This window comes from Canis lupus, chromosome 5 (assembly GCF_011100685.1).
Source record: "Canis lupus familiaris isolate Mischka breed German Shepherd chromosome 5, alternate assembly UU_Cfam_GSD_1.0, whole genome shotgun sequence".
Lineage (NCBI taxonomy): Eukaryota > Metazoa > Chordata > Mammalia > Carnivora > Canidae > Canis > Canis lupus.
This window is the reverse complement of record NC_049226.1, coordinates 80,888,807-80,899,919: the sequence shown is the minus strand read 5'-3', so window position 1 is coordinate 80,899,919 and position 11,113 is coordinate 80,888,807. Positions and strand designations below refer to the sequence as shown.

General features: G+C 43.3%; 2 protein-coding genes across 3 annotated transcripts; one reads left to right on the top strand and one right to left on the bottom strand.

The window, feature by feature from the left end:
* Window positions 1–156: 156 nt before the first annotated feature.
* NIP7 (nucleolar pre-rRNA processing protein NIP7) lies at window positions 157–2,691 on the top strand. Its single transcript, NM_001287127.1, has 5 exons — window positions 157–243; window positions 337–423; window positions 511–649; window positions 1,156–1,296; window positions 1,502–2,691. The coding sequence occupies exons 1-5, from the start codon at window positions 188–190 to the stop codon at window positions 1,619–1,621; spliced, it is 543 nt and encodes a 180-aa protein (NP_001274056.1). The 5' UTR covers window positions 157–187; the 3' UTR covers window positions 1,622–2,691.
* A 418-nt stretch (window positions 2,692–3,109) lies between these two features.
* On the bottom strand, window positions 3,110–10,000 carry TMED6 (transmembrane p24 trafficking protein 6). 2 transcript variants are annotated; one of them, XM_038538482.1, is made up of 4 exons: window positions 8,997–10,000; window positions 7,661–7,787; window positions 5,984–6,081; window positions 3,110–3,560 (listed from the first exon to the last, which is right to left on the bottom strand). In XM_038538482.1, the coding sequence occupies exons 1-4, from the start codon at window positions 9,207–9,209 to the stop codon at window positions 3,327–3,329; spliced, it is 672 nt and encodes a 223-aa protein (XP_038394410.1). In that variant the 5' UTR covers window positions 9,210–10,000; the 3' UTR covers window positions 3,110–3,326. The 2 variants fall into 2 exon arrangements, with proteins under 2 accessions (XP_038394410.1, XP_038394409.1); XM_038538481.1 differs by having other exon boundaries at window positions 3,115–3,560; window positions 5,984–6,135.
* Window positions 10,001–11,113: the final 1,113 nt, after the last annotated feature.

Genomic DNA, 11,113 nt, shown 5'->3' with positions numbered 1-11,113 from the left:
GCGCTGGCTCGGAGCCTGGGGCCGGAAGCCGCCCGGGGGCCGCGTCCGCCCGGCTCTCCTCCCCGGCGGGCCGGCGGGCGGGGGGCGCGGCGCGGGGAGCCACGGCCGGGCCGCCAGGGGGGCCGGCGGCCGACTTCCGCTTCCGGCCCCGGGGCCCGCGGATCCGGCGCTGCGACCCGGCGGCAACATGCGGCCTCTGACTGAAGAGGAGACCCGCGTGATGTTTGAGAAGATGGCGAAATAGTAAGAGCGCGCGGAGGGGAAGGGGAATGCGTGCGTGGCCGGGAAGGGCGTGGGGGAGCGGGGCGCTGACCGCAGGGCCCCGTTTGCCTTCAGCATCGGCGAGAACCTCCAGCTGCTGGTGGACAGGCCGGACGGCACCTACTGTTTCAGGCTGCACAACGACCGGGTGTACTACGTGAGGTGAGGCGGCGCCGCCGGGCGCAGCGGGCCGGGAGGACGCGCCCCCCGCCGCCCTCGTCGACGCCTCCTTCCCCCTCACCCCTTCAGTGAGAAGATCCTGAAGTTGGCCGCCAACATCTCCGGGGACAAGCTGGTGTCGCTGGGGACCTGCTTCGGGAAATTCACCAAGAGTCACAGATTCCGGTTGCACATCACAGCCCTGGATTACCTCGCACCCTATGCCAAGGTGTGTGGGGTGGCACCGCGTCGGCCCTGGGGAGGAAGGAGTCCGCCCTGGGGGCCTCGTCGGAAGGCAGGTCCTCGGGCAGCTTTCCGCCGCGGGCGCCGACGGTGCGCGGGTCGGTGTCGGCAAGTGAAGGGGTTGCAGGGCTTGCTGCGTGCGGCTGGGACGCCGTGAGGCCGCCTCGCTGCAGTTGCGGCCCGCGGAGGAGGAACGCCGGGGCAGACGGCTCTCAAGAAAAGCAGATCCGTGTCTTTGGCGAGAGCCTGGTGGGATCCGGAAAAAGAGCTCGTAACTAATCCGTGAGTCGTAGAGTTGAAGAACCGCCTGGCAGGTCTGATGAGGGAGTGAACCATTTGAGATGACCCGACCATCCCTCTTTCTTCTCCTAAGATGCTTTCAAGAAATCAGTCCCAAATTCAGCAGCTGGCTTATCTGCAGGGATACAACAGTTAGCTTTCTAAGGTCTCTTGGATTTAATTGTTTTGTTTTGTTTTGTTTTGTTTTGTTAGTATAAAGTGTGGATAAAGCCTGGAGCAGAGCAGTCTTTCCTGTATGGGAACCATGTGTTGAAATCGGGACTGGGTCGAATCACTGAAAATACTTGCCAGTACCAGGGAGTGGTGGTGTACTCCATGGCAGACGTCCCTTTGGTGAGTAGAGATGGTAGCTGTTATAAAAACCGAGCATCTTTTTAATCAAGAAGGATGTATATTCAATCTGTGCGCTTCAGAGACTAAATTCTCAGCACCTTTCGAATTTCTATATATTTTTGATCATTTCTTGATTATTTCTATCCCTCAATGCGTGCCTTTTGAATGACTCGAGTGAATCAGTGTCTCTTCTTTTGAATCCCAGGGTTTTGGGGTGGCAGCAAAGTCTACACAAGACTGCAGGAAAGTAGACCCCATGGCGATTGTGGTATTTCATCAAGCAGACATTGGGGAATATGTGCGGCATGAAGAGACATTGACTTAAAACGAAATCATCGCAAGGACTTATGGCTGTGTGGAAGGGCCTAGCTTTGTTTCCTGTGTCTGTGTAGGCTCCATCATCATGTTGAATTTTGTCAACACTGTGACTTCTTCAGGGACTTCTTAGTTTAATATTCTCACTATTACGGACGATGCAGGTTGGATTCTTATGCGGAAATGGCTCAAAAATAGTGTTTCAGATCTTTGTGACTAAAAAGAATACTGTGTTTTATATTTGAATCGGAGGGCTGCTTGTTTTGAGTAACAGGTTCTAAGTCATTCGAACTGAGGACAAGAATAGCCAGCTTATTGTTATCTGTGATAACACTATTTTCCAAACTCCTAAGACCACAATAGATTTTCATTATTTTTTAATACCATGAAAGTTAGATACTGCCATATTAGAATGGTAGGTCACATGTGAGATTTTACAAATGAAATTTGGATAAAGTAATTTAATTTTTTCTGCTAATTTTCTATATAGTAGATGCTGTGTGGTGTGCAAGAAAACCTTGGATTCAAACCCCAGTTCTGACACCTACCAGCTGTATGACTTTGGAGGCATCATTAAACCTTGATAAGCTTATTTTTTTTCTTTCAAAAAACAGCTTTAACCATCTACCTAAGAATGGTTTTTAGAATTACAAATCATGTTTGTAAAGCACTTAGCCCGGTGCCTGGCTCATGTTACATATTAAATGGAAAGAATTATTTTTATATTGCATATACTGGGTATTTCTGTTACTAAGGATAGGATCTCGTGAGTATAGTTTGATTATATATCTTGGTTCTTATTCTTTTTCTTAGATGTTTATGGTCCCAGGCTAATGTTATTTTCATCACCGTGATTTCTTAAAATGTGATTTCCCTTACAAACCTTTATTTACCTGACTGGACTAGACAGAAAGTGCTAATCAGACACTGAAATAATTCAGCTTCTCTATCCTTGCCCATGCCTGCCAAAATTATTTTTGAAATTATTAAAATGTTTTTTAAAAATTGAAAAATTCTACCAAGTTTTAAGAAACTGCCTGTATTTAAAACATTTCTTTAAATACATTGCTTTTTTTCCTGCTTAAATTCCAAAGGTGACATCTCTAAAAATAAAATTTTCAAATACAAAAAAAAAAACACCCATGTTTTTGTATGCAACATGTAAACTGAGATTTATGTTTTTGTCCCATTTTTTTTTTCAACTCTTCTCCCTCCCAAGGTTCTGTGTTAACCCTCTAGATAGACTTAGTAAAGGTTAAGGGACTGCTGCGTGAAGAATAGTATTTTGATGGTAGCATTTAGTACACACTAGTAATAGCTAATATCAAAAGTTGCACATTTATTATTTTAAATATTTTTTTTTCTTTATTTATTTATGATAGTCACAGAGAGAGAGAGAGGCAGAGACACAGGCAGAGGGAGAAGCAGGCTCCATGCACCAGGAGCCCGACGTGGGATTCGATCCCGGGTCTCCAGGATCGCGCCCTGGGCCAAAGGCAGGCGCCAAACCGCTGCGCCGCCCAGGGATCCCCTACATTTATTATTTTATTGCCATTTTGAGGCAAATTGGAGAGGAAAGGAAAGTAATAGACTAAGATGTTCTAACAAGATAAATTGATTTTTTTTCCAATAACTTTATAAAGCTCATTTGACTGAAGCTTTGACAAAGCTTCTGCCCCAGAAGAAAAGAGCTAGGGTGCTGTAGTCATTGTGGCTTAGCATCTTGGCTTTTTTGTGTCTGTAGTCTTTGGGACATTGAAGAGACGCTTTAAGAAATACAGCTGCAGGATTCCAGAAAGAACAATAACAAGGCTCTGAGCTGTTGACCACCAGTTCACATAGTTATAGTTTGATTGGAGAAGGAAAAAGTCAGCCATTTTCCTCATGCGCGCAAAGTTGTAGTATCGCCACATGTGAAAGATATTGTTCTGCACCTTCCATGTACTCTCCTGTGGTACAGAAAATGAGATTTTTAAAAAATATTTTATTTATTTATTAGAGACAGAGAGAGAGGCAGAGGGAGAAGCAGGCTCCATACAGGGAGCCTGACGTGGGACTTGATCCTGGGCCTCCAGGATCAGACCCTGTGCTGGAGACGGCGCTAAACCGCTGAGCCACCTGGGCTGCCCAGAAAATGAAATTTTTTAAAAAAGATTTTATTTATTCATTCATGATAGAGAGAGAGAGAGAGAGGCAGAGACACAGGCAGAGGGAGAGGGAGAAGCAGGCTCCATGCAGGAAGCCTGACACGGGACTCGATCCTGGGACTCCAGGATCATGCCCTGGGCCAAAGGCAGGTGCTGAACCACCGAGCCACCCAGGGATCCCCATGAAAATTTTTTTTAAAGATTATTTATTTATTCATGAGAGACACAGGGATAGAGAGAGGTAGAGACACAGGCAGAGGGAGAAGCAGACTCCATGCAGGGAGCCTGACATGGGACTCGATCCCAGGTCTCCAGGATCAGGCCCTGGGCTGAAGGCGGTGCTAAACCAACCGGCTGAGCCACCTGGGCTGCTCCAGAAAATGAAAAAAAAAAAAAAAACAAAAAAAAAAACCTCCTCCTTGTCTCCCAACTAGTCTCACCTGGGTGCTCACAAGCACTAATATAAGTTATCTGATAGTTGAGTATCTTACTCATAATTTTATGATATGTAATAAGTTGGTTATTGTAGTTGTTAGTAAAGCTGGTTTTGCTGTATATGAAAAAAGGTCTTGACTTTAGTTTAAAAAGACATGATTTTATAATGAAAAATTTCAGTGCTGAAACCAGAAAGCTCTTACCAGAGTATTTCTAGATTTAGACACGTACTCCGTACATCGTTGCCATTCCAGTGATGTCTTCTGTTCTTTGTGTATGGTAGAAGATGAGGGCCTGCAAGCTTCTTATTAAAGGACCAGATAGTCAATATATTAGGCTTTGCAGGCAAGGAGTCTCTGTTGCAACTACCAAACTCTGCTACTGTTAGCACAAAAGCAGTCATGTGTAACTGTCAAATGAGCAGAGCTGTGTTTCAGTGAAACTTCACTTACAGAAACAAACAATGGGCTTTTGTGCATTGAAAAATACTCTTGAGAAAGTGAAAAGATATTCCACAGAATGGAGAAAATGTCTGTAAATCAGTTACCTGATAAGAGACATATCCAGAATATATAAAAAACTTACAACTCAATAAAAAGACAACCCAATTTAAAAATGAGTAAAGGTTTTGAAGAGTTCTCCAAAGATCTACGAATGGTCAAAAAACATAAGACGCAAAAAAAACAAAACAAACAAAAAAAAAAACGCTCAATGTCCTTAGCCATTAGGGAGACCATTCAAAACCGCAAAGTACAACTCCACAGCCAGTAGGATGGCTGTAATAAAAGAGACAGTGGTGACATGTTGGCGAAAATGTAGAGAAATTGAAACCATCAGATACTGCTGGTGGGGGGATCCCTGGGTGACTCAGCAGTTTGGCGCCTGCCTTTGGCCTAGGGCGCAATCCTGGGGTCCCGGGATGGAGTCCCGCATCAGGCTCCCGGCATGGAGCCTGCTTCTCCCTCTGCCTGTGTCTCTGCCTCTCTGTGTGTGTGTGTCTATCATAAATAAATAAATCTTAAAAAAAAAAAAAAAATGCCGGTGGGAGTATAAAATGGGTTTAGCCACTGGGAAACAGCAGTTACAGTTAAAACAGATACTATGACCCACCAGATTATACCACTTCTTGGTCTACATGTTCACACAAAAACTTCATGGGTATGTGTTATTCATAATAGCCAAAAAGTGGACAACCCAAATGTCTACCAGCTCATGAATGGATAAGCAAAATGTGGTATAGTCCTAGAAGAGAATATTAATTATCCATAAAAGAAAATGAAATACTAATAGATGCTACAATATGGATCAACCTTGACAAGACCAAGTGGAAGGAGCCAGAAACAAAGGCCACATTGTATGATTTCACTTGTACAATGTACAGAATAGGCAAATTTATAGAAACAAAGTTAATTAGTGAAGGATTGCTCAGGACTAGGGGGGTGGGGGAAGGAAGAATGACTAATGGGTATGGAGTTCTTTGGGGGTAATGAAACTATTCTAGAATTAGATGCTAGCAATAGTTGCAAGACCTTGGGAATATACTAAAAACCACAGAATTGCACATTTTAAAATGGTGAATTCTATGTTAATCAGGCAGTGTGCCAGATGTGGTTTGTGTGCCATAGTTTGCCAACGTCTGTTATAAAACAAGTGAGGAATTTGAAGAGCTCCAAGTTCCAAAAGGCTTTAGATCCCCATGCCTATTTGGTTTCTCCCCAAATGAGCCTTCACTCAGATATTACGGATTTCCAAGGGTGTTTCCACAGATGTTTCTCCCATAAAATAGTTACCTCAATTGCATCCAGAGTATCATTCAGTCGCTTTCTTTCATTCTTCTGTTTGTGGTCCATTTCAGGCCCCTCATAGAAGACTCCAAAATTGAGGTACACTTGCACAGAACCAAAGTGATTTTGCTGATTTTTTAGACAAAGCTGATAAAAACCTGTAGGAATCCCTAGATCATTACTAAATCTCCAGCCTTTGTTGATCTACCACCCTCTAGATTTCCCTGGAGATACTTGTTTACCCGTATTAAAGGTACTACTGTTGTACCTTCTTTTTACTTAGGAAATACAAAGATCCAGTTTTTGATGTGGAAGACCTTAAATGATCTTCCATGAAACTTATTTTACTAAGTATGTTACAATATTGTTTTGCTAAATAGTAGTAACTTAGTTCTATAAATTAGTAAGTTTGTAAATAAATTTAAGCAAGTTAGTTCTATACTAGGTTAGAAACGATGTTTTCTCCAGGTTTTTCAACTTATGTTTCTCACATCTCTTATTGAAGCTCTTCTGCTTAGCGAAATGAGTTGAAATTAAGAGCATGGTGTTTGCCTGCTTCTTGTACGTCATTAGAGCTGGGGGATGCCATCTTGAATTTGAAATGAGAAAAAAATGATGTGAAAAGCTATCCTGCCGGAGTAATTTCTACAAGGTGGTTGGTACAGGAACTGATGGTTTAGGATATGTACGAGTGCTGGCTCTTAACTGGGGTTGCTACCTGTGTGTGTGTGGGAGTGGGGCAGAGTGGGATTAGAAAGGTTTGGCCCCATATTTGATTGTCGAAATGATTGGAAGGCACTACTGGCATGAAGGGGCCAAAGATGCTAAGTATCCTAGAGTGCTGAATATTCTGTGCTACACAATGAAGGATTGTTTTATGCCCTGGTTGAGAAACATTGTTTTTTTTCGGTACACCTGGTTCCTGGTTGGTAGAGAGGGCAATTAAAACTACCCCGTGCTGGGGACATCTGGGTGGCTCAACTGGTTAAGGATTTGCCTTCGGCTTGGGGCATGATCCTGGAGTCCCGCTGCGCTGCGGGCTCCCTGCTCAGTGGAGAGTCTGCTTCTCCCTTTCCTTCAGCCCCTCCCCTAGCTTGTGCTCTGTCTTGGGGGAACGGGGCGTCGGACCAAACAAAACTGACCCATGCTGTCCAAGGTGGGGACAGACTCCATCTGGCTATAGAAATTTCCTGTGACTGGAGAAGTGCTTTGTTGTAGAGGTGTAGGTATTTTCATGGCTATGCATTTCCTTTCATTCTGAGTCTGCTGTTTAGTAACTGGCTCAAGTATTCTGATAACTAGAAATGCTATCCTGTGAATACATTTGTCAATTGGAATTCTATATTATAAGTGGGTCTGTTTTGGTGACTTTCTCATAACCTGATCACTTGGAGACAATAAGATAAAAATTGAGCTTCTGGACCCTGGAGACCCTGCCCCAATCTGCCAGTAGACTGCCTGCTGCTTAATGTCCTCTGCCACCAGCAATCTCCAGGAAATGTTGAAGGCTGGTTTTTGGTGTTCAAGGCTGTTTAGTCCCCCTACCATTTGATCATCCCTGTGTGAAAAAGCCAGAGCTTTTACATCTCAGGTACTTCAGTAATTTCAGTACTTTCCTCATTCTTGACCCAGTTTCAAAGAAACTTAATGACTATTACAGTAGCTGTGGTGATGAAAACAGACCTGTCTCTTTGGTAGAGAAGTTAATCTGGCCCCGAACATTCTGAGAGGAGTCTATGAGGAAACCCTGTGGCGTATGTGCAGTGGCAGCAACATGCCGGTCATGTGACATTCCCACTGTCCGCTGCACCTGCCAAGACACATTAAAGGGGGAGAAAAGCCCCTGTTGCATCACCAGGAAGCTAACTGGTAAGACTGACATTCTTGATCATCAGCACAGTGCTTCTCCATCAGAGATGGTACCGCCCAGTTCTCTCTGGGAATTTGGATTGAGACAACAGAGGTGCTGGGTGGAGGGGAGATAGCAATCCTGAACATTCTATGTTAAAAACAGTACTGCAAGACAAACTGCCCAAAATGCCAGGAACACTCCTGTTAAGACCTGTCTCAGAATGTACATCTTGTGTGTATGGATCGATATGTATGTCTTTGGCTATAGAATTCTTGATTGCACCTGCTTGGTTTTGACGTCTTGGTGGAGTCCCAGACCTGGGCTTACTTGCTACTTGACAGCAAATAAATCAGGCATTCAGTAGGCACTTGTCCCCAAGCTGGGTCTTGATAAGCCCAGGCTACAGTGAGCTGACGAGTAGCTACTGTTCTTATAAATTCAGAAATAAGAAATTTCTCTAATAAGCTAACTTACAATACGCTTTGACTTACAGTGGAGTGGAACAAGATCAATATAGTCTATTACTATGTAAACAAACTTTAGAAAGCTAAAAGTTTTCTAAGATAACAAAGGAAATGAACAACTGCTGACTCTACTGCTGAGTCCACCATCCTTGGGCACTGTGGCGAAAGACAAACAGATGGATAAATGTACTTGGCCTGGAAACAGGCAACTTGAAAACATTTACATTTCTGAAGAAAAAGAGAAACCCTGAGCCAGTGATTCTTTAGTAAAGCAGAAGGGTAAATGTTGCTTCCCCAATCCCATACACTGAAATCTCAGGGTCTGTTGCCAAAGGCCATGTTAAGTTTTCATTTGACTTTGTACCATATCCACATTGTTTCAGTATTTAAAAAAAAAATAGATTCTCTCCCCTCTCATCTCCAAATCTGAGTTAATATATGATCACCTTTCCAGGAAGAGGCAGTCTGTTTGTCCCATGGCTTTGAGCACACCTTCATTGCCCCAGAAGTCAAGCCATATGTTCTAGTGATTATTCATCCAAAAAGTTTCCATCTGAATGCAGGTCCATTTCATTATGAGGTAGGGCATCACAGCATAAGACAACCAGAATCTTGTATTTGAATAAAACCTGACCCACTTTTACAAAAGGAAACAAGCAAAAAAACAAGCCCCCAGTATGGCCAGAGGAGCCCATGTACTCACCTCATAACTGAAATAGAAATAGCCAGTCTGGCGGGCAAATTGCCAGAAGCATTCTGTGCCTCCTGGAGGGATCATGATGGCAAAGTCAGATCTATCCGCTCCATCAAAAAGCAGCTGGTCCCCAGAGCCACTGAGGGGTTCTGTCTTCTGGCTCCTAGCAGAAGTCACTAGGTTCAAAACTACCAGTCCAGCTCCAAAAAGCAAGGGGAACATGCTGTTTTCTGGAGACTCCTCTGCAGGTGAACTGTTTGCAGTCTAGTGAAACCAAGTAGTCTGGACAATTGCTAGGGTAATTATTAACGTATAAGTCACACTTCGGCCAATTTCAGGGCCACACATGGATATTCTCATGCTTGGCTCACAGGAAGAGCTTTCGTTTTTACCTCAAAAACTCAGTGGCTTCCCAAACGTACCTCATGGGTGCTAGAGAGGATCTACTTCAGAAGAGGCACTTCTGTCATTCCTGTGTCAGTTCTTCCTTCTTGGGAATAAACATTGGGTAAGTTTATTTACAACCATCTGAATATTCGGACGTTTGCCTGGAGATTTGTTTCCCCTATTCACATCAAGTTGCTAGATGATACCTATTGCTCTGATAAGACATGTGGGACAAAACTATTTCAACAAAATTTTTTCTGCACAGTGCTAGATCTTAGCAAAAAGCACAGCACAGAAGTGTGTGCAAAAATTTTAATGGACAAATAAAATGAGCAAGAGGCAGCGGTCAAACTCCTCCACTGATAATCCTCATTCTACTTTTCCTCTAAAAACACACTTAAAGACTATATTGTTCAAACCCTCAATCCTTCCCCTTTTATTTATGACTTCTTCACTCACAGCAGCAAAAAGGCTCATTGAACACCGACTTCATGGCTGGCTTTAAGCTAAGAGATTTACTTGCTTCCTATGTGTTCTCACAACAGCACTGGGAGGGAGGTACCATCATCTACTGCCTTAGAGCTAAGGAAATGAACATCCAGAGATTCCGATGGCTAGCTCACTGTCCCAGAGGCATAGCTGGTGCAGCTAGGGCCCCCAGTGAATCTCACATTCTACCCTACCAGGACAGTGTTTCTGTCCACCTCTGAGCGCTGACAATGCCTAAATGTTTTTATTTCAGCCATAATCTTAAAAAAACAAAAACAGCATTAGCACCTCTTAACCAAGTCAGAATTCATTGCATTGATTCCCGAGTGGTTATACCTTAACTGTTACAAGCTACTACGCAAAGACGACTTTATAATTGTGTTCAGTTCTAGCGAAGGCCATGTGACATCATAGTACTCTGCAGGCACAGTGGCTCTACAACAGTCTTGCTAAGGTGAGGGTGGGAGAGACTAGGATCACTTCTCAATGCATAGGCACCCCCCGCACCCCCATCCACATCCTATCACTGCTACAGTCTTAACATTACCCATGTCATGAGCAGTGACTTAGATTCAGCAAAACAATCATCAGTTCACAGTACATTTTATAGTTCTATAAAAGCTGTAGGCATAGTTTTATGTTGGCACACATTTCAGGAATACTATAATAAAAATATCCCTGAAGTTATGTTAACAAGTATTAATGGACTTACACATTTCTCAATTTGAGAAACACTGGGAAGGATAGATATCCTGCTTCCCTAAATGTATCACTTCCCTAAATGTAACATCACTCTTCTACTTAGAGAGCATGGTCTAGTAATATGAGAGTGGAGGAGATAAAAGCTTCTGGATCCTAACCCCATTTAGAGGAAGACCACAACAAGTTGCAATCAGATCAAGAGAGATCTGGGTCTCACTTTTTCACTGTAACTTCATTTGGGGTTAACTGGTGGAAAAACAGTAGTACCAAATCCCAAAACATGTAAATAGATAATAAAGCTGTACAAAGTTTCTAACTTGTAGCTACAGGATGAATTTTAAAACTGTAGCATTTCTTTACACTTTGCCTTTCACTCACTCAAAAGTGAGAGAGGGGGAATTTTGTCCCAAAAATGTTATATGAAGGGAAGGACAAATCCAATACAGTCTGACATCAGCTTCTTGTAACATAGTAAACATGGTTCAGCAAAGCTTGTTCAACATTTTGCTACCTCATACATGCTGTGCTGGAATTAAATAGCTACTTAA

Bases quoted from the DNA above. Each gene is read 5' to 3' on its own strand.
- NIP7 (NM_001287127.1), top strand. From the start codon at position 188: ATGCGGCCTCTGACTGAAGAGGAGACCCGCGTGATGTTTGAGAAGATG. The intron at 244-336 runs GTAAGAGCGCGC...GTTTGCCTTCAG, and splicing joins TTTGAGAAGATGGCGAAATA to CATCGGCGAGAACCTCCAGC. The intron at 1,297-1,501 runs GTGAGTAGAGAT...TTTGAATCCCAG, and splicing joins CCATGGCAGACGTCCCTTTG to GGTTTTGGGGTGGCAGCAAA.
- TMED6 (XM_038538481.1), bottom strand. From the start codon at position 9,209: ATGTTCCCCTTGCTTTTTGGAGCTGGACTGGTAGTTTTGAACCTAGTG. The intron at 7,788-8,996 runs GTGAGTACATGG...GTGTCTTGGCAG, and splicing joins ATTTCTATTTCAGTTATGAG to GTGCAGCGGACAGTGGGAAT. The intron at 3,561-5,983 runs GTAACTATTTTA...TCTGTACCACAG, and splicing joins ATACTCTGGATGCAATTGAG to GAGAGTACATGGAAGGTGCA.